Source organism: Falco cherrug, chromosome 2 (assembly GCF_023634085.1).
Source record: "Falco cherrug isolate bFalChe1 chromosome 2, bFalChe1.pri, whole genome shotgun sequence".
In the NCBI taxonomy this organism is placed as follows: domain Eukaryota; kingdom Metazoa; phylum Chordata; class Aves; order Falconiformes; family Falconidae; genus Falco; species Falco cherrug.
The window spans coordinates 55907736-55931336 of NC_073698.1; the positions used below are offsets into that span (position 1 = coordinate 55907736).

The following is a 23601-nucleotide window of genomic DNA, read 5'->3' on the forward strand; positions in this document are numbered from 1 at the left end:
AAAAATAGCACCTTCAAATACACACAGCATAAACCCCATGTAAATCAGACAACGAAACACAGATTTAAAAAGAGAATTTCAGAACTGCTAGATGCTGCAGTTTTGAACAAGAGCATCGTCTCACATGCCATATTTTCCCTTTTCTTTTTTCCTTTTTCAAAAGATCTATAGATTAGAACAGCAGTACCTTTGCATGCTACCATGACCAAAAGAAAGATGTAGGGAAAGAAATACATGCACACTGAAGTTAAACTTCTATTATATCTGCTGATAAATAGAAACACACTTCTGTAAGTCACGACTGTGTGAATACCAGTGAGAGGCAGGTTTTATGAATGTTACTTTTAGAAAGCACTACTAATTTGAGCTTCACAGTATGTTACAAAGCAAACTGTTATTACTCTACTTTGTCCCCGATGCTTAGTCTGTAGTTCTTGGTTTGTTATGATGAGCCAGGTTTATGGGCGTTCTTACATGATGTTTATGTATTCCCTCAAAAATACAGTTATTGCGTATGCTGTGAGCTCATCTGTGCGCACACACAGACAAAAGAGAGACACACAGAAGGAAAATCTCTGCCTATCTGACAACAAACACCATCAGTACTACAATTTCTTCTGACGTTATGTGCTCTCACTGGCTCTCCACTAAGCTTATGGCTTCACTTCTCATCCTTTACAGTGGCCTTGAATTTACGTTACCACAGATCCACAGTACAAGTAGACCATGTAACACAGCCTTAAACTTCTGTGGATGTAGATTTACTAAGGGGAAACTGTACATGTTTCATTCGTCATACTGCGGACATGAACCTTTTTTCCACATGAATATATTTTGCCTGAAAATACATTTCTCTGAAACAATAAGACCAACCCTATATACCTTTACAATCATTAAATGGCTTCTGGAACTATGAGAACAAGCCTATGTTCCTTTTCTTCAGGGGACTGAATACTCAGGTTTCTGTTTCGCATGTAAAACTGGCTAGTAAATCAGTACCACCCCACTTCCCCACTCTCTTCACTCTGCTGCAGCTTCTCTCTCATTTCTTTTGAGGAACGTAAGTATCTCGATTACAGTTTTAAAATGGAAGCTTTACAGTTTTGGAATTCTGGAAGGACAGTAAGCTACACAGTGTGTCAAAACTGTGAATTACCACACACGCTTAAAATTATTTTTTTTAAAAAGGCAAATAACTGTTGGGGTTAAGCCTTCAAAGAAAAGGACAAGAAAGGCATCCCCACAAAATACATGCATATTCATTCAGCGTATGAAAGACGCCCCTGTGTAACTGAATCAGAACAGCAATGCAACTAGCAGGTCAATGTACAACACCAAAGACACAGGTAATTCGTTTTTCTGTAGAATGCATTTGAAGAGCATAAGACCAACCATCACTAAGGAGTCAACATTCTGACTTTTAAATTTAAAAAGACCACACTGTTAAAGATTTTTAGTAAAAGCAGCAAAAAACCCAACAAATGTGCAAAAATACTCAAAACCATCATTGCCCAGAAACAGTACAGTTAACATAATCAGTGAAGTGCATTAAAAGTTAAAGGTTTTTTTTTCAATTAAACTTACCTATAGGATTTCTGTCAAAAAACAAGACGGGAGCTTTCAAAATTGACTGAAACATTTTGTTGTGCAAAGTTTGACCAGAATTCACAAGAACTTGAAAAACCAGAAGACTTCTTATTATGCCAAACAGTATTGTAGCCACTGTTAAACCTGAAATTAAAAAAACGTGGACAGAGCATGCATACAGACAGCAATCTTTCAGTAAAGAAAGAAAAAGAATTTAACAACAAAACTGAACTAAACCCAATTTTTATTGATTTCTATATATAGCAAGAATGCAAACCTAAGCCTAGGGACTCAGGCTGAGCACAGAACATAGATATATTTATGTCACTAGCTTCAGTTACTATCATAGCTCTGATTTAAACAATTTCTTTTTTTTTTTGTTTGAAAGAATTGCTACTTTATAGAAATGTAGGAAATGTGTGTTAGTCTCTATTAAAAACTTATGCTTAAGAGCTCCGCTAAGAAATTCATTTCACAGTGGTGTGTATAATTGTGGCTTACAGAGGTCACTGTGAAGAGTCAACATTTGCCAGCAGGTATTAACCAAGTAATATATACATGGCTATTTAGAGACAACCTTGAGTTATTCTCAATCAGCCCAAACCACTCATGCCATTCTTCCCCTTGTAAACCACATCACATCATTTAAATTATGTGTATTTCTCCAACACAGTATAAGATGCATCCTTTATGTCATGTGAAATAGAGCCCTTCTGGGGAATTGGTCTGCAGACTGTTTGTCTTTCTTCAGGGTACATCTCCTCACTTACAAGACAGGGGTGCTACAGGGCAAAAGGTGGAAAAAAGGAATGATGAGATTGCTGCTGCTCTGTTTGCCATGTATAATCTCCAATGTGGCTGCCCCGTTTCCCAGGCAATGAAGGTGTCAACCTTACATTTGGCAGTGCTTCCAGGCTCCAGGTGATCTGCTCCAGAAACTAAGCATAGCCACCACAAGCCCAGATGCTCAGGCCTTGAGGACATCCTGAAGTTAGACCCTAACTATCAACATAAAGCATTGCCTATTCTAAGCACAGGTTAAAACTGGATGCAATTCAGGTACAGCTGGGAAAGAGTGAGGTTTTAAATTACATGATGTGGCTAAGTCAATCAGTTATTCCATCCTGCTTACTGCTGTGCCCTCCCAGGATGCAAGAAAAGGTGTCACTATCTCATTTGCCTGCTTGCAGTTTATTGCCCATGTTCTGTGCAGTGCTGTTTTTCAGAAAAAAGCACGTGGCTGGGGTGACAGCTTGTTTACCTTGTCCTGACTACTGTATTCCAGGCCAGGTGAAAGAAAACAACTTTTCCAAGAGTAACTGCACATAACCAACCAGGAAAGCTGTGTCACACAAAAAGGGAGCAGAAGAGATACCAAGCAGAAGTCTGTGGCAGAGCCCATGCCTAACAGCAGTCTGCACGGAGCAATGGGAGGAGAGGGAGCATATCCCAGGAACCCCACACTTCTGTACAACTTCACTCAGCCTTGGAAGCCACTGGAAGCTGTTGGCGTGACCCTCGCCAAATGAATCATCTGAAAAGACCTAATGGCTGGCGAGAAGAGGGAGGACCAAGACTTACTTTTCAAGTCCTTCTTTTGGTCTGTCTCATGCCAAAGGTTTTTGCTTTCCCCGTTTACAAGCTCACCACCTCAGTATATGAGAGGCAAGGACTCTTTGCACTCACTTTACCGAAAAGGTGTGGAAATGGTACCTCAGTTCTGGCCAGCAGGGTTTCCCACTAACAGTAATTTTACTCTTCTAAATCTTTGTCTCATGGAAACAACAAGGACTAGGAAGGAGCTACCTTGGTCATTTTTTTCTTCTTCCAAACACTGAGACTCAGAAATAAAAATGTTAAATTATTTTATAGAATTTCAGAGCTATAGGAAAAGGTAAGTTAGATTATTACATACTTCATATGAAACGTACTATCTTTTTATAACTTTTTCAACTTTATTTAAAATCTTGTGTAGCTAAGTCACTGCTGTCTGTTCAACTATTCCAAATATCTCGCTAACCCATCTGAACATTTCAATATAAAGGTAACCCATGCTGTTCTGTCATCTAGAACAAAATTTGCCTTAACGGATAAAATTTTCCATCACATGGTTTAGGTTATATGGTCAGAGAAAGCCAAGTTTTCCATACTTAATCATACTGTGCAGTCCACTGGAACAGCTCACAAAATAAAACATTACACAGAGAAAATAAGAGCCAAATTTATCTGGCTCCTAAACCGTTGCTTCCCAGGCCAAGCACAATGTTTTCTGTCAAGCACTTACATCAGCTGAATTCCTGAAAAACTACCCCAAACAAAAAATCCTCTGCCTATCCTCTCACCCATGAGAGACGTTTCTGAATACATTCAATGCATATTCTTCTGGTAATCCACCTGTTTTTTCAGACCTATTATTTACATCTCCATCAAGAAATTACCATAGCATACAAAACTGTACATCACTATAAGTGCTAAATAGCTGAGTGTGAGAGCGTATTTCTACACAATTGTACTATGCCAATTTTTACTACATTTCAAAGCACTATTTAAAGATATTTGGTTGTCTGAATACAAGGATCGATGCCCTTCACTAGATATTCAGAAGCATATGGCTACCTATTGAAATATACTAAAATGTTCTTTAACATCCTGCTTTGCATACCCATCTAGGATGCTTTTTAAACACCAGTTCTTTTGCTATGGCACTTCAAAAGGAATGTAGCCATGCCAAGTTTTAGAACAGCGCAGAATGAATATCCATTTTTAATCCCTCTTGCCCATCCATATAATGACAAGATTTAGCTCAATGACCTATTAGTATAGACAATAACCACAACCTTACGGTGACTGACTTTTTGAATACTCAATTCCTAGTTTACTTTCCAAAATCCAGGCAAAGCAAATTAAGAGTCAGCATTCAACCTGTTTCTTCTGTTAGATTTTTTAATTTCATTTATTCCAATTAATTTAGTCAGGAAGCAAGACTGAGGCTCCTAATCTGGTAAGACATTACTCAGTTACTGCTAGAAATCACATTTCCCTGCATTGCTGTTCCTTTGTACATCTCAAGACTCTTTATTATGACAGATCATATAATAAATAGTTCTTCAGACACACACACATACATATGTGATTACCTGCGTAAATTCCCAAGTAAAAGTTAAGGTCTAGATGTTCAGTCTTATTTGCCCCACTATTTCCATTTGTTGTGACATTCAGCTTTTCTTGATTATTTGCCCTGTGGAAATGCATACAAAAGATAATAATCAACAATCACATTTTGCAAATATTCATGAGCATGTTTAACTATTTCTAGATTCAGCTCTGTTGAAACCTTTAGTTCACAAGATCCCACATACTGATGTTGTCATGCATCACACCATGAGGAGTAGCAATCACAGGCTACACTTCAGCATAAAGTTTAAATTTTTCCCCAGACACAAAACACGTGGAGATCATAAAAAAATCAAGCTTATTTTGAAGTTTCCTAGAACAGGTTTCACCCGCCCCTAATATCTGTGCAACACTGGTTTCTGTTAGATAAACAGCACCTGACTGAAAAGGCAGAAATGACCAACCAGTTACTATCATCAACTTACCAGTAAGAAAGCCACCAGTCCTGGAGCACATATGCCACCTTGAGTAAAAGAGGCAAATACAGAATCATCTTACAAAATGAAAAAAACATTAGAAAATTAAATTTCCTTGCTATTCTTTCAAGTTCTCTGGGAAAACATCACATACTCAGGAAAGTATGCTATCCAGTCTTTCAAGACCAGCAGTAATTTGCAAAGCACATTAGAAGGTGCATTAGAATCCTCTACAAAGAAAGAAGTTACCTTAAATTACCTTACATGATAGCAAACTAAAGGAAAGCAATACACTTAAGCAAACAAAATACAGTAGCTCTTCTTAATATATGTTAATTGCACATTAAAGAACTATTTTTTCAGTTCCTAGAAAATTTGCTACTAGAGATATTCCAAAATGCTTTTTGATTAACAAACTTTCTCATGTTACCAGTCCAGAAATTTGTGTTTACAGGAGATAATTACCAGAAACAGGGCTGAAGGAGGATGAGAGAAGAGAAGAAGGGAAAAACTCCTACTACCATCTTCCTTCTGTGCCGAGAGGTGACTACAAGCTTGTTACAGGGTTATTTATCTCAAAATGCACCTCTGCTCACATGAATTTAAGGTTCTGGGCGGTCTACTGCAGAGATTTGATCTTGCTCAGCTATCTTTCCAATAGACTCAATTCAAGGACAAGCAAAAGGAAGTAACACGTCTAAATATATAGATTATTTTTTACAGCCAAGACCAATCACTCCATGAAATGAATTTAAGCTTTCTCAGCAGGAAACAGAAAAAGGCAATAAGCTAGCTTCACACAGCTTCCTCAGCTCATCACTTCTTTCAGTAAGTTTCAAAACCATTTCCCTTGTTTAAAAATTCTTTTACATACCTGCTGCAGTCTGCATTGCACACAATATTTGCCTATCCTCTTCCTCACCTTCTTAACCTGCCAAGCAGTGACCCTCCTTGTAGTCCTTCTCATAACCTGCCCGTATGAGCAAACAAGCTTTTCTTTTAACACTTCTGTCGGACTCCGTCCTCCCATACCCAGTAAGGCTCTTTACTCTCCTCAACTGGAAATATACTGACTGCTCGTATCTGTTAAACACTGCCTTATACATCTTATGACTTTGTTCTCCGTCTCTAAAAATTAAGACTGGCTTACAATTTCTGTGCCATGCTACCAGTGAAATAATTATTTTGATGTATTAACAACTGTTGAAGGATCAGTGCAAGACCTCACAATGCTGTACCAAAACTCCATGATGATATATAAAATTTGATTGAGTATACTACAAAATTATTAAAGAACAGAATTCTCCCAAACATTTTAGATGAAACATCACACTAACAAGCATATGCTTTGTTAAGGAAAAAAAAAAAAAAAAGGCAAACCCAAAATGCAATACTATCTGTGGCTTCCAAGAACTTACCTGTGCCAAAATATTGAATAGTAAAAGCATAAAAATCACAAAGTAGTTTGCTCCTGCAGTGAAATATTTTCTGTAAACTTTGAAGTTTATTTTTCCCTCAGAACGACTCTCCTCTGGCACTGTAGCTAGTGCATTTTCAGCCTGAAAAAAACCAAAACCCAGAAATAAAAAAAAATCAACCTTGCAGTTACAGACTCAAACGAAGCCACTTCAAAGTCATGGTTCAGTAATACCAAAAAATCTATTCTGCAAGATGACACTGTGAGGATTTTACTTTGCATTGCATCACAGAATGTAACATGACTTCATTTACAGACAGAAATATTTACTCTAACTGACCTCTACACCAGGTTTTTCTTTTCATATATATTACTTTCAGCCATAACAACTCTGGAAACTAAAGCCTTGACTTAGGAAAGGTTCTGTTTTCAGAATACAAGTGTATATAACCTTTCCTTTTCAGAAAGTATTTAAAGTAAATACTCTTCTGCAAGCCTGCACCAAAATCAATCCACATATGGCCAAAGTAACAAATTACCCATAAAGTTTTAATCACCTCCTTGTAAGTACCAACAAAGCATCTGTTAATAGGGAAAACAAGTAAAATGATAAATAAGAAATCATATTAGGCAAACAATGGATGAAGGACACTGAAAGACAGAAAAGGAAAAAATGAGACAGGCATAAAGACGAAAAAGAACTATTCAAATGAACAAAATTCTGAATATTTTTTTCTTTTTCAGTAAATGTGATAGAAAAACTAGTGCCAGTTCAGCGGACACATAACACTTGATTTTATTCTCAGCAGACATAGGTGTACAGGAGCAGTAGAATCAACAGACCTGACTTAGATGTGAAAGGAGAAATCCCACCTACTCGCTCATAAAAGAGAACCTATCTTGGGTTTTTTGTTTTTCCAGCTGACCTCCCCCCCAGTCCAACAGCTCTAGCGCTGTTAAGAAGTTTGACACACCTTTGTGGATTTAATAGTGGAGTCACCACTGGGATATTGATAATATCAGATAAGTTTACTGCTTTTGGGCATACACCCATTCCTCCAAAAAGGTACGAAAAAGTCTTTAGCACTTTCTTTTTTTAAAAATCTCACTGCTTTTCATTATAGAAAAGAAAAATAAATAATATCTATTGATTGCATGAAGCTGACAATCATCAGGGACACACAGGGATTCATGGATGCAGTGCTAGCACAAGCCTAGCAGGGTTACACGGCTCCTGCACTGTTTTATGTGAATGCAAACACACCAGTAGAAGGCCACCTACGGTACAGCAACCTTATGGCTGCTTTTGCACCCTGCAGACCAAAAGATAACAAAGCACTCGGAAGTCAAGCTGGTACCATACAAAGCGTTGTTTTCACCAACAGAAGGGCTGCACAGAGCAATACAGTGGTGTCCCAAGGTAACCCCCTCAAGGCCAGCTCAAGATCATGTGGGTATGTTAATGCCAGCCATGTAAATGTAGACTTTGTATAAAGCCACCACTTCTGCATGCACTTCCCAGAGCTCAGGATTCCAGGGAAAGCATTAATTTGAGTTCAGCACTGCACAAACACACAGAAACCACCCAATACAGTGGTATTTGCCCTTCAAAGCAAGGCTGTCAGAGAACAGGATGAAAGAAGCACAGTGCGGTATCTTTGGACACCTATACAAATGCTTCCTGAATGCCACAGAGCTGATGCTGAACCTGAACAAACACATTCTGCTGGGTTTGAACAGAACAGCAGAGAGCTGTGGGATGCCTGCCCTCTACAGCCCAGGTGGCATGACTGCCAGCCAAGCACAGGGCTGGGCAGACCCACCACGGGCGAGATCTCACCTACTAATGCAATCCAACAATCCTTGAAATTAAAATGCAGCAGGGAAATCCCTTAACAAAGTTTAAGCTAAGAACCAGCCAGACAAGAACTGAGACACATCTATCTTTGAGCACTCACAGGTGGTTGTTCCACTGCTCCATCTTTCTGTGAGTGGACAGAAGAATCCTGGGACCAAACAGATGACTCCGAGAAGGTTCGGCTCCGGGCAGACTTCAGGTTGGGGGTTCCTGGAACCGACAGCTGTTCTACTTCCTCATCTTTTTTCAAAAGGGAAGCAAAGTCGATGCCAGATCTCAGGAACTCTGAATACGTACCTTTCCCCACCATTTTACCCTACAATTAATATAAGCTTTGATTATCTTCATTATACACTTTCTGTAAAGGACAATTTTTCCTATTTATCCTTGCTGCCTCTGGGGTACTGCAGCTGCTGAGCACACATCCCACTGCAGTGACTGAGCTGAAGCCTCTGTCAGTTCCTCATTTAGAAGAGCAGAAACAAGTTCTTTACCCTCTAACCAGTCCCTTCCCAGCTAACCAGGCCAAGGAGCACATGGGATGACAAAAGTTCCAGTTACAGCCAGATGAGAGTTACCTCCTTGGAGAAGCTGTGGGAGACAGCCATGCAGCTTTAAGACAAGCTGTCGAACTACATACATAACCATCACTCTTTTATGTTACTCCAGACTAGGGGTAAAAAGCAGCTTAATTTTCTGGTCCTCATAGAACAACACAGACTATTTCCACATTTCTTACAGCTCTACCACAAACTCATTTCTAGAAAGCTACTGTTAACTGTTAAAGAGACCTTAATGGGAGGAAACAGACTGCTAGTGTCCTTTTTTGCAACTTTGTGGCGCATCAAAATTAATTTCATATACTTCACTACCCAACCTTACAAAAACAAACAAAAAAAGCTGAAGTTCTTGCATTTCCCCTCTACCCATGAATAACTGGTACAACAAAGTTTGTAAGGAACCAGTTTTGCTGAAGCTTGCTCATTCTCAAAGGTATCTGTGACCATTTCTCATACTTGATTTAAAAAGGGGACTGGCTGCAAAATCAACATAGTTCTTAATTCACACAAAGTGTAAGAAACAAGAATAAAAGCAAAGCATTAACATAGTCTCAAAACAATTCTCTCACAGTATATTATACACATGTAAGATAAAAATAGGTATTAAGATGAAGTATACACACGATAAATTCAGAAAAAAATTTCAGGGAAGGTATTATAAGAAAAAATCACCTTATTTCATTAATAATTATAAATCTCAAAAACCATATATAAAAATTAGTAGACAGAAAATGTATTTACAAAGTAAAAATAAAAATCTTCGGGTTTTTTCCATTCTTAGATTAAAAAGCATAATTAGAAAGTATGAGATATAAAAGCATAGACACTGAAATCACTTACATCTTTTAAAATTAGAATCTGATTTGCAGCACGGAGATATTGCAACTGGTGAGTGACCAAAACAGAGATCTTCTGATGCAAGGCCTGACAAATACATCTGCAAAGAGATGGAAAAATGAATTAAAAAGTGAAGTGTCCTAAATAGTTTTGACTTTCTGGAAAACACCTTCTATTCATTTATACAGTGTTTAAAGTAAGAAAAAGATGCTCATGTTTATTAGATTTATAAAAATTACACTTAACAAACATGTTCCTCATTTAACTTCAAGTTTTCAAGGTAGGGTAAAATAATTTCTTATTTCTGGTCTGGGGTGAAAGAGGAAAAAATATCTTAAGGGTATTTCAGTAAAGTTGTCTTAAACATCCCCCCAACAAATGCACATGTCATAAGCTGAATTGCAGAGGGTATTTAACAAAACTTAAACAAATGGACAGAGAAAGCAGGGCAACATACTGTAGACAATTATGGAAAAATACAGCCAACAAAAGTAACTTATTTGAGATAAGCTTTCAGAGCAACTGTAACAGTGAGCCATTGAGAGTTCTCCAGAAGTAAACAGATTTGAGCTACATCCAGGTAGATATTGAGATAAAGGAGCAAGAGCCTTCAACCGCCTTTGACCTTTTCCCATGGAGTCAGGGCTTACCTTCCTTCTACCAATACCTGCTTACCCTAAAGGCTTCCTCAAAAGTTTGGGATTTGAAGAGAGAAATGAAAAAGGAGGGACTGGGCACACCAGAACCAGTGGGCAAGTACAGTTCAATCCCATACATTTTTAGCAGAAAAGATACCTGGTATCTTTCCAGCAAAGCCTTGAAAAACCAACAGAGCCAAAAAACACCCCTAAAACCAGCAGTGGAGCAACAGTTTACAAGTGCAGAGGTCTGCAAGCATGCTCTTTATGTACAACAGGTACAGCACAGACACAGCTGAGATCCAACACTACCAACACTCTCATTGCCTTCATCCCCACAGTAACACAACAGGGAGACAAACACTTTGAGAGGATGCCCCTTTCTCAATTACTTGCTATCTTAAGAAAACAAGCAAAACCGGTATTGTCTAGAACTGAAGTGTTCTGTGAGGGTATATACATTAGCATTTTCCATTTGGATCAGGAGTGCCTTTCTGAAGATCATCTCCCAGTTGTCTCAATCTGTTGTTGCTCATACTATTGAGTGGTATTGGGGGCCCATGAACTGGACTTCTAGAGAAAACCAAGTGAGAACACACACTTTGGTAGCACCCCTCACCAGTATTCTGCTGATGAGGAATGAAGCCTGAAGGGCCAGGATACAGACTGCTCAAAGCAGAACATTCTGAACTACATGGGGACCTTGGCATGGCGTGTTTTTCTCCACAGATTCACTCCTGTTGGTTCACATGCTAACACCCATTCGCCAACATGACACAGGAGAGTGGCACTCACTACAAAAGAAAAACAAACACCACCACGACCACCACCCCAATACTCTCCCCATTCTCTAAAAAAACACAAGCCGAACCACAGCAATCCATTAGTACAAATTCAATGCAGAAATGCAAATAAACAGTAAGGGGAATAAGGAAAAAAAATAACATGGTCTTAACAGCAATGATATCATATTGCTTACTGTGTTTCATAATTTCAGGTTGTATATCAAATTAACCGCCTACACAGATTTTAACGCCTGTTTTATCACTCCTACAAAGATTGTAGTAAGTACAGTACTATAAAATGGTTAATACTAGTACTAGTCAGCATAATTACATACAGAAAGTATATTACAGCGTTCCAAATAAACTGTGCAGTAAAATTGAGTTAAAAGAAACACGCTTCCCGAGAAAGTTACATGCTTGCTATGCAGCATTCAAGGAACAACTATAAAACCATATCATTCTTAGGTGGCCAAGATAACAATTAATTAAGGTACTTCCAGCCGCATAACTATTTGGCCAGTTGCAAGTATTAATACATCAGGTTCTTTGTAGGTGTATTATTCTGGTGTGGTTATTGTCCACTCTCCAAGCAGTCACTAAACAAGCTACATGGCAACTACAGCACCAGCTGAAGACATACAACAAAACATAATCTTCAACAAAACCTATCCATAGAACTGGACAAAGATCTGAGCGGTTACAGGACATTGACTTGCCCAGAGTAAAGCCGCCAAAAGAGAATATATCAGGTATTCACTGTGAAGAGATCTATGTTTCCCTTACATAGTTTCACAGCCTATACACCACTTTGATCACTGAATTTTCTGTGTGCCAGATGTATGTCTAACAGCTTACAGGCACAAACTAGCCACTAGAAAATCCGATGGCTGAAAAACCTTAAAATCTTGATCCTGAGTCACTGTAAGCCCGCTGCACTTTAAGTTTGCATTTGGAGGGGGGGAAAAAAGAAGAGAAAAAAAGCGCGGGTTATCACTGCATCAGAGCAAACCAATTAGAACTGTCAGAGCTGTCAGCACAGCATCCTGCATGATCTTGATCTCAGCGGAGAAGGTAAAAATGACCTCTGTGGAAATTTTTATTTCCACTGATGTATCAGTTCACTCAATTGAAAATTTTGAAAAAAAACAACAAGTCTCGATTTCATGTCTATCTGGGTAGAAAGAAGCTAGCTGAATAGTTTGTTGATAACAGGTAAGCAGAAAAATTGTTGTCACGATTCACTGGCATAAGCACAGGCAGGAAAAATCACAACAAAGAGTATATACTTAGATCTATTACCAAGTTAAACAACTCACTGCTCAGACAGCTCACTAGAAAATTTTGCTATTTAAAATACTGTATCATCATGAAGCACACCAGTTGCAAAACTAGTAAAATACTAAGTAGATACTTAACATTAGTTTCAAAACAAACTACTTGAGTTTTATGTTCGAAACCTATTTTTATTATTTTTTTTCCAGTATTCTCTTTCCCACTTGATAACATCCATTCTGCAGTTTACAGTGAGCATCAACTTTGTACGGTGCCTTGGCTGTCACAGAAAACTGAAGCCAGAGTTCTAAGAGAGGCTCAGCAAAACCGAATGTGATAAAAGGGCTGGCACAAAACTCAGAGAGCACACTGAATTCCTCTTAGTGAAAACTTGGTATTGTCTTCAAACTGAAAAAGAACCAACCTAAAATAGTCCATAAGCATCTATGTTTTTAACTGGTTCACTAAGGCTTAGTTTCATCACACATCTACTTTTAGAAATACTGCTCTGTGTGGCTGAAGAAAAGCAACCATCAGTTCTAGGTGAAACATCCAATGCTAGGTGAACCACCATCTGACACTGTCTCCCTTTCTCACTGACAATACAGAGAATCCAGGGAAAGCCTGCTTCAGCAGAGGACATAACTGGTCCAAGGGTTCAGATATCTGCTGGACTGCATCCACAACTGCCACCACCTTTTTACTTGCTGTCTAAAATCGCACAAAGTTCACCTTCTTGTGCTTCCCTGTTACTCTCAGGAGACATACTCTGTAGACTGTGAGCATATTTAATGCATGACAAGACAAATTACTGCACATACTGCAGTTGCCATTGCCACATTTATTAAATACACAAGTGCATACAGAAACACACGTGCAGACAGTCAGGTGAGATCCAGACAGAGATGATCCAGAGGTTCTTCAGCCTCTTCAGTACAAGGAAAAAGGGGATGAAAGGATTATGAAAGTTGCATCCTCTGCCCAAGTAAGAACCAATTTAAACTTAAAAGTGCTCCTGACAGATGTTGGATGGGTTGTTTCGCCTGTTTAAGCTCAACAACAGAAATTTCAACACCCTTGAAAATGTATTCCATGGGTAAGCCACCTTCACTATTACATAATTTTTCTCTAAAGACCAAGTTTATATCTTTTGGTGTAATCAATCCACTGCTTCCCAAAGGTCAGTAGACTAGTTTAATCCTGTGTACACAGCCCCTTCATATATTACGTCTTTCACCTCCAGGCAAAGGAAGAAAAAAAAAAAAAAAGGTTCCTCAAAAATACTTTTTTTTTCCTTTAAAGTAACAATTTACTTTTATTCCCCCCCACTCCCACCCTTGACACCTGAATGTTCTTGATGGGCTACACTGGAGTCTGAAGCTGGTCTACATTTTTTGGAAGTGCACAAAACTGAAGCATTATTACAGTTGAGACCTTAGAAGTACAGAACATATTAGGAGGATTACTTTACCTGTACTGCCAGATATAGAATAGGTCATAAATCCCAGGGCGCAGTTTCCTTAACAAGAGCGTGGCATTGCTGACTCATAGTGGATTTGTGATCTACTGCAATCTGCCCCTCCTTTGCCATAAAACTGCCATGATGCTGATCCCTGCTCATTGTGTGTTCATGAAGTCAACACTCTGCACTTATCCCTGCTGCATTCATCTACTAATTCACATCCTGTAACCCAGACTTTCCAAATCCTTGTCTATCTCCAGAACTGCCTGAAGCATTGCCTGGTTTTCTATCACCTGAAAATGTAGCATCAATGACTTTCATTCATCACCAGGAACACTGGACTCGGGATACACCTCTCCAGAAATTACACTCTTCCAATTCAACAAAACCAAACAAACAATATTTTAAGTTAACAAACCTAAGTAACAGTATACTATCATGTATTTAAAAAACCCATAGCACTTTGACAGCAAACTCCAATACAATTTTAAAAAATTCAGCTTGAGCTTTGGTACTGCCAACTATGCAGCAGAAGACACTCACGCAGAAGGGGGCCTATAACACCACAGTGTTCCTCTATGCAAAGGCAGTGTCTTGGTGCTTTCATGTGTATGAGTCCTCATATCTTCTTCCTTCCCTATCAGGTTTTCTGTTCCTTGAGACAAGTTGTTCTTTAATGTTTTTTAAGTTTTTATCTCCAAGAACCAGCTTTCTTTCACCTCTGCAAAGTGTCTCTTCTTTAATGATTCCACTTTCTTCCTTACCATTCTTTTTGTCTTTCCTTTTTGGAAGCTCACATGCAAGTTTAACTTTAGTTAATACTTAGATTTGTTTTAATGGAAATAACCACTGAAATTAAATTAAAGCACGTGCAGAAGTGCTCACAGGCATAAAGTCTTTGTTACATTAATTTATTTAGTACATTTCTCTTTTTCCTTTAAATGTAAGTGGTTTAGGGAGAACAATCTCCCAGTTGCTCTAATACATTTCAAAGTTTACAAAATTTTGTGGTGGGGGAGAGGTGTGAGATATGTTTGCCAGAGACAAAAAAACCACCTACTTCTACTATGCTGTTATTATTTCTATGCTTGTCTTGCTAACCATTTATCTCCATCTCATGACAAGTCCCAGCCTCCACTGGGCTAACATGTAAGGACCACTGGTCCACAAAATTCACTGCCCTGTCCTGGGCACCAGCCAGCAGTATACGGCTGGAGAAAGTACACAAGCAAACATACAGTGATGCTTCCTTTGGTACACATTACCAGCTTCAAGAATCCATGTACTAGGGACTTTCTGAGCCAGAAATCTTACGTGTTTAAGTAGCTCTTTGTGAACTTTTCCTACATGAATTTGCATACCTCCCTCTTGAGTCCATTTCTGGTTCATATTTCACAGTATTCATAATGCTGTTTTGCAACTGCACCCACAGACCACTAAAGCACAAAACTACACTGGGCTTCTGCAAGTGGGGTTTTCAGCTTTTGCATCACATAATTTCAGAAGAAAAACCCAAAACCAAAAACCAAAACCACACATATTTCTGCAAAATTTTACAGTTCATTGAAAACACACAATGTACAGTGATCACACTTAGACTTTTCACTTTCTGGGGGAAAAAAAACCCAACCCCCAAAACCCAACCCCCAAAACCCCAAGCAACATTACTACAATATATTCATATCTGTTAAACATATTCCCTACAATAAACACAACAAAGCTTAAGGAATTTCAATTGTATCGTCTAAATGTAAAGGTATAACTAACATGTTTTAAACAGTAACACCTGTAATACAAAAAAAAAAAAAAAAAGAGAGAGAGAGATAGGGCATTCAAGTTTGCCCAGTACTTTTCATTAGGGCTGTAACCACTGCAGTGGCACGCTAAGCCACTGCAGAGGCATAATTAGCACAGATCAGCTGTGAAACACGAAGTAGGAAGCCTTAGAGATAACCTTGATTTAGAGAGATCCTATGTGAAATGAGTAAAATCCTTAAATTTACATACCAGCTCACCTGTACAGTTGTCATCAGTGAACAAACTATGTAATATGCCTATGCCTTTAAACACAGCACTGGCAAATACATGCCAGGGTTATCTTTGCTTGGTTCCTCTGACACACTGATTGCATCTGTAGTCCCTCTACAGAAATGAGACATGGTAGCTTTTATCAGTCCTGTAAAACTTGCAGAAGAGCTCCACTTGCTTTTCATTACCTACACCACCATAACAGCACTTTTTCCTTGATGTTACAGGAGATTTACAAGCATAGCCCACTTTGAGAGATATGAGACTGGAAGCATTCATGGATTCCTAAGGTTCCAAAAAACAAATTACTTTAAACAGACAAAGTAAATATTCAGATTTGCATATTAACTAAAAGAGAGAAAAAAATTGAAAAATCTTTTTACTCATTTTCCCTACTTCCCCCTCAAGCACTTCTGGGGCTTAGATAAGAATGCACTGAGGAATTCAGGATCTCTTAATCCATGCACTTTGCATGATGTAATTTCCTACACTCCTTTGTCATCAGTTCATTTCTTCCTCACCTTTTCCCGCAATTATGATGGACATCTTTGCTACAAAACCATGCCTGCTCCCTTCCCTCTGGTGAATACAAACGCTCGGTTACCTCAGATGGCAATGGACAGACTTTCTCTTTCAGGAGACCTGGTCAACTTGCCAGGTGACACTCTTGTCAACCTCAACATATGGTTATCTCATGACCCACTGTCCTGTTATATGTCCCTTGAGTTCCTACAAGAGCCCATCACCTAGTACCAAGGCGTCCCATCTGAATAGATGCTAAAGTTCATTACTGTGCTGTGATAAATGCAGTGATTTCTTCTGCAGCTTTTATCTATTTCCAGAGGCAAAACTGACAGAGAAAAGACAAACGACCATACACTCACAACAGCTTCCTGCTTTGGAAAAAAAAATAAAAATTGCAGAATTCTGTTTGATAGTATGAACGATACACCTGTGCATACTTCTCCCAAGCATCACCACAATTTTAGGTCTGATTTTAAAAGAATCCCAAACTGCCCTGCAACTCTGTCTACTCTCACGAGGACAGAGAACGAACAGAAAGAAATCATGCTGATCATCAGCTGAGACTGGCACACAGCTCTTGTCACTGGAAAAGATACAAAGGAAGAACAAAACCTAGAGAAGATCATGTGTCTCAATAGACTGATGAAACATAAATCTCACTCTTAAAGTCACCATTTTTTAGTCAGGATCACTGATGGGACACAATTTAATTTCTATGCAAAGTTGATCTGAATCCATATAATCTGTAGAAATATGTTTACAAAGATGCACAGGGAGAGCATGAAATTTCTTGGGCTCCAAGCATGGCTGAATTATTTTTTTAAAACATCACAGGCTATTCCGAACTTTGGCATACAAGAAAATATGCTACTGTGTCTGTATGGCTGTCCCTTACAAAGACTACAGGTCTCAAAGTATCACCATTGTTAAAAGTTAATGAAAAGCTATTTTTATATATATATATATATATATATATATATATGCATATTTCCATATACATACACAAATACATGCAAAAACATGGAACTATACTGGTGCCCCCTCACTGGGAAAAGGCTGAAGCATGCCTACTGTTAACTATCAAGAGAACTCACAAAACCAAGGAATCTCCAGTTTATACCTTACTAGGCCCCAAGGAATCTGACCAGGACAGAGGAACTCATTGGAAAACTGGCTTTATCTGCTCCATCATCCACAGATCAACTTGCCTGTATTATGGAGAAATTCTTAAGAGACACAATCCCTTATTAATAATATCATGGACTGTTTTCCCACTGGAGCTGTGCTACTCGCATTCTTTCTCATGTGAAAAGTATTTCTATATTTTACAACGTTTACTGCAGTAGCTGAACAGAACCGAGAGAAGCAGCAAACGTAATGAACCAGCCATCCACAGACCCCAGCTTTGGGGAATTACTAGGAAAATACCTATCTTTGATGCAAACAGATAGACTAGACACTTCTAAAAAAATGAAACATTAATATAAAATCACAAAAGAAAAAAAAAGAGAGCGAGTGAACCGAACAATATCCACTTCAGATTCTTGTTAAATAATCCTGTTTCTTCCATCTCATCCATTGTTTTATGCCTCGCGGTTTGGACTCCTGGGGGCAGCTTGCATGAAGTGGTGTCTCGGACATTCCTCAGCACCATGTTCTAAGGAATCATTCTTGCCCAAATGCTCTCTCTCTTCTTCACATTTCTAGCACTATTCAGGAAGCATTAAAGAACAATGCTCTGCTTTTTTTCCAAAGCGAGCTACTGAATGTAACAGTCTCCCAACTACACCCAGCACCTTTTACAGCTGACATGAAGGCCTCAGAAGACAAGTTCTGTTTGCAAAAAAGCCCTCCCTTAAGATCGTGAACAAGGAGGAGGCATTGCTCAGTTTTCCTTGCCACTACTACTCCGCCCAGTTCATCTTCTCCACAAAATGCTTTCATTCTACTTTTATCTGTTTTGCTCAAACTGATCTAGAGTTGGGGAGGAAGAGTAAATGGAAGTGAAGGAAGAACCCCAGCTAGTTTTCTGAGTTTCAAATTCTCTGAGATAATCTCCTTATTCCTTCTTATCTCTACACATTTCTCAGCAAAACATATGCTGTGCTTGCAGAGCAATGGTTTCTAGCTCCTTTATGGTTCTGCACGTACAAAAATCCAGACTTCCAGTTCTGCAGATTTAGATGTAGATGCTTCCAGTGTCACAGCTCACAGAAAATGCAGCACAAATCAAAGAGGCAGCCTGACCTCCTTTGCAAGGCACTAGTTTACTTTCCTGTTTTCTTCTTTGCAAAAAGACCTTAAGACTTCAGGGAGAGACAGGTTAACAGCTCAGGTGGATGAACCTTCACAACTCAGGCACTGATACAGTCAGATGCTGAAGTTGTAGAGCAATCTTGGGCAGAAACAGAAAAGCAGCAGCTAAAGCCTAGACAGCTTCAACAGGAGGCATTAAAGGAATTTGATAAGAGTATGTGAACTACAGAAGTAATGAAATCCATCTATCAATTGTGGCAGGTAAAAATGATCCTCCACAGAATAATGAACATAAAGCCTATGCATCATAAAACTCTTACTCTGTAGTGGCTGATGGAAACAAACAGTAGCCATTTGAAGAAATCAATAAAATAAGCAAAACGTTGATGGGTTTCAGAGTGATCTCTAGATCTGAAACTGCAAACATCAATAGGATGTACAATTTTCAAATTTAGATACTAAAAGCTTCCTCACCGCACAGGGAAAAAGAACACACATGCCATGCTAGTCAACGCAAATTCTGCAACCATTTCTTTAAGACAAGTTTTTATGACTGTCTAGGGGTGCAGAAGAGGGTTAATTCATGTATTTGGAGCATGGAATTTAAAGGATGTAAGTATGCTCAAGAAAATGCTCTCATTTAAGGCTTCAACCAAAGCCCACTGAATTCAGTCAACAGGAGTTTTTCCTTCTACTTCTAATAAATTCTAGGCTGACAGGCTATGAAGAAGCAAGGAAGAAATACTGGCTGGGAATAACTGGGTTATGCTTCTACTCACTATATGCCATAGATTAGGCAATTTGAAAGGAGAGAGAGACGGAGAAAAGGAAATTTATTGAGAAGGGAACCTGACTTCTAATGAATCCTCTCCTATTTCTTCAGGAATGGAGGAAGGTCCATTACCTCTTTCACAGTAAGCTTATACATTCTCTTCTCCTCTATTTCTGCTCTCCATAATCTACTTTGCAGGCCACGGTTCCCTGTTTCACCTACCTGAGAGAAATGCCAACCATTCAAGAACCAAAATGCAAAATCACTCAAGAATCTAAGACAGTTCTGTGCTTTTCTTTAGCCACTTGAATGAAGCGCTTATTCCTACACAAATAAAGCTGCAGCAAACTACGAAGTTGTTTAAAAACCTGCCCTGCATTACTAATATTCATAAAACCCAATATTCGTAAGCCCCAATACTCATGTATAAAATCTGACATTTTCCTCAAGAAAATGGCATATATTCCCTTAAGAATAATTCTAATTATAATATCTTCAAAACAAACTTTTACAGGGCTTTTAAAGATAAAGAATGAAATGAAAGAAACACACAGGAAAAAAACCCATGTGTCTTCCAAACATGTAAAAATAAATGCAGAAAGTAAATGCATTAAAGCTTTGTGAAGAGACCCATCTTCCCAAAAACGCCTTCTCAAGTTTTTCTGTAAGGAAATAGAAGATAACAATTGCATTTTAAATTAAAATAAAGCAGTAACATACTTTTCAAACAAATGTCTTCCAACTTCAGCATCTACTGCGCTCAGCGGATCATCCAAAAGATAGATATCTGCATCCTGATACACAGCTCTAAAAGGTTTAAAGAAAAGTTAGTTTCACAAAGTCTTGCATTTGTTTCCTTTGGTCACTAAAGCCTGACAATTTGTAAATTTTAGAAACAGAAAAAAACACTAGCCTGGCCAGATTTACACGGGCCTTCTGTCCCCCACTCAGTGTAGCTCCACGATCTCCTATTACTGTTAGGTCACCATTTGCTAATAATTCCAAGTCCTGTGAACATGAAAGAACAGATAACAAGATTTATTTATTTATTTATAATCATTTTAACTTCAAAGACCGACAAAGATGCTTCAACATAATGTTTTCTTATTTGAAAAGTATTAATTTATCATCTCACATTAAAATACAGGGATTTATAACTAAATGAAATATCCACAGTTACTTTATGACTTTGTACCTTCAGCAAAAGATAATTAAGAAAGCAGGGGAAATACGTGAGATCTTAAAGGTCACTTTTTCTACAGCTTTGCCAGAGGGAAGTGCACTACTGTTCTCAGTGTTACAAGGAACATTTGCTGGTGATTCAGAAAATCATGTTCTAGTAAAAAATAAATAATTTTTAGTTTGATTTTCTGAAGTGACTGTCACAATAAATAAAACTGTATTATCAGTAAATTATCTTGCCAATGTCCCTAAGAACTGTACTATTTTTATTCTTACTGTATCCAAGAGAAATAACCACAACATTCATCACAGAAATTTGGCTAATTAACTAGGCGTGGGACTATGAGTACTAGAAAAAAATTATGGCATTCTGTGTCATATTGTATTTCCTATTCAGCAAAACCAGAAGTTTTATATTAAGCTATAAAATGTATTCCAAAAGCTTATTCACAGCTTTTGTAAGATACATATATTTGAGAGTAATCTATGAAAGGAAATCTGCCATCAAATATGAAGTGGGTTTTTTTTTAAATGCAGCTTGCTGTCTTTTAAAGTCACTAAAATCTTAAGTTTAGACAACAGCATATGACTGAATATCAGCAGGAGATATTAAAACTCTATGTACCATGTGTAAAAACCTTGCAAAAAAATTTCATCACAGTCACCATCTGTTTTTCACCTGTGTCACTGCTGACAGGAATATCGTAACATGTTGCATAAAAACCTTTTTAGCTGCCAAGCAAAATGTCTGTTTCTTCACAAATCTGGCTTAATCGTCTTCTGTATCTCATGTTAAAATCTCCTTTGCACACAGACTTTTCAAAAACATTTTTTTCATAAGACTGCTTGGGCTCAGCAAGTTCTCCAATATACAGCATTAAAGTTCTTTTGATAGCAGTTGGTAATACGTATTACAGGACATAAGAGATATTTATTTTAAAGAAATTATGTAGGATATTTACAAAATGGAAGTCATAAATAGCGCTAGCTTGATCATTTGTTTTCCACCTTTTATTACATTTAAACACACACTACCATAGTACCAGCAAAAAGGGCTAAATGTGATAATGAAATTAAATAACTGGCAATAGCTTTTTCCAAATTTGCCTGTCCCTCACATAAGCTACAACCCCCTCTAGTGAAAGTTTTAGGAATTACAAGAATGTGCTTACAGACATCAAAAGTAATTACACGTATTTCTGTTCAGTGACAGAATTTGTTTTACATGATATAAATAATCAATTTATATATTATGCAACACATACCACAAGTCTGAAAGAATACTAAAAAAAAATAAAGATTGTGAAAATAAAACACAAAAAGAGAAAACCATACCTTTTTAAGAGCACAGACTTTTAAAACCTTTTCATATTTTTCTTTCTCATATTCCTTGTCAAACAGTATATTACTTCTTACTGTACCAGAAAATACCCAAGGCTGCTGAGAAACGTAGGCAATTCTTCCAGTAACATTTATCAAACCTTTGTCTTTAGGCAGCTCACCAAGCACTGCACTTAAGAGTGAAGACTGGAAAAGATTAAAAAAATGAAAATTGAAAAGTTTGATTGCATTATGGACATCACAGAGACCAAGTAGTGTTTACTGGCACGATGACCTATTTCACCCTGTCACTCAAACTACTGTTAACAGCAGAAGAGCACAAGTACCCTTTACATGCAGCCTAGAAGCAACATACAAAAAGTACAGTACAGTTTAGCTCCGAACCACCTCCTCCCCACCCCAAGGACATCTGCTCTTCTCAAATGCCAGTATCTTGATGTGAAGTGTTGCATTATACACAGAAAGGAACTATACATTTTCAAGCTTCTAGTCACGTTTAGTAGAGTCATAAAACCCCCAAAGAATGGAGTAAACATTAAGACTTACTTTTCCAGCTCCAACAGGACCAATTACAGCCAATAATTCCCCTCGTCTGGCAGTAAATGAAAGTTGTTGAAGTGCCGGGCTCTCTGAATTCTACGGATTTGAGAAAAAGTTAGGCTTCCTCAGTAATGAAACAGGCATCATCAAAACAACTCTTTAGAAACAGAGAACAATACACATAAATCACAATAAATTAGCAACCCGTATGCCCACCATATTTTCAGGCATACAGTTTGCCTCTTCAGTAATTCACAAACACTTTTGAAAGACCCTGATCCCTCACCACAAATAAGTAACACAGCTAAAACAGTGTTCAAGGAATAAGGAACCCAAAGGCAGCAGAAGCGGTGCTTCCTCAAAGCCCATGCATCCTCACTGCAGCTCAGCACAAGGTTGGGGTGCCAGCCTTGGAAACAGAAGCTCTCTGCTGGCCATCGCACTGGTATTCATGCCCCAGAACAGCATGCCCAGCAACTCCGAGCGGCTGGACAAATGCTGGAAAAAGGGAGAACTGAAGGTCTCTCGGAACCCTGGGAAAGTCAGGTCTGTGTTTCCTCCAGTCAAACCTCTATCCGAAGTGAAAATAGAAAAATGCTGTTTGATTTTACATAACTTCATCTTGTATATCATGGATTCTCAGAGACTTTTTGCAGACAACATACTGGGCTATTTATGTGAAAATACAGTACCCTAAGATTGTTTGTTTAATACTCTTTTTTAGTATGCCTATCCTTTATGTTACATTACTGATAAGAGCTTATTTCCCAACATATTTTGCACCTCTCCTATCAAGGCTGTAAAAATACCTATTTCTTGTGAAAAGAAAGGATACTCATGTCCTTAATAGCTATGCTAAACTGCAATTCCTAAGGGCCTGGTGCAGCTCCTTCTCATTAAGGCAAAACACCCTTGTGACAGGATCTGCCTTTACATGCATCTTAGACCACA

At 38.3% G+C, this 23601-nt stretch overlaps 1 protein-coding gene across 2 annotated transcripts in view; it reads right to left on the reverse strand.

The window, feature by feature from the left end:
• The window catches only part of ABCC4 (ATP binding cassette subfamily C member 4), a 159795-nt gene that overhangs the window by 94168 nt on the left and 42026 nt on the right, over positions 1–23601 (reverse strand). For both annotated transcript variants that reach the window (XR_008730876.1, XM_055701915.1), the window contains exons 10-19: positions 22657–22746; positions 22105–22296; positions 20501–20595; positions 20308–20394; positions 9853–9949; positions 8553–8768; positions 6596–6736; positions 5187–5224; positions 4725–4825; positions 1585–1731 (exon numbers count right to left, since the gene is read on the reverse strand). Coding sequence is in view for 1 of the 2 variants with exons in the window: in XM_055701915.1 (XP_055557890.1) it covers positions 1585–1731; positions 4725–4825; positions 5187–5224; positions 6596–6736; positions 8553–8768; positions 9853–9949; positions 20308–20394; positions 20501–20595; positions 22105–22296; positions 22657–22746 (1204 nt within the window). In the remaining variant the exon portion in view is untranslated. The remainder of the gene's footprint in view (positions 1–1584; positions 1732–4724; positions 4826–5186; positions 5225–6595; positions 6737–8552; positions 8769–9852; positions 9950–20307; positions 20395–20500; positions 20596–22104; positions 22297–22656; positions 22747–23601) is intronic.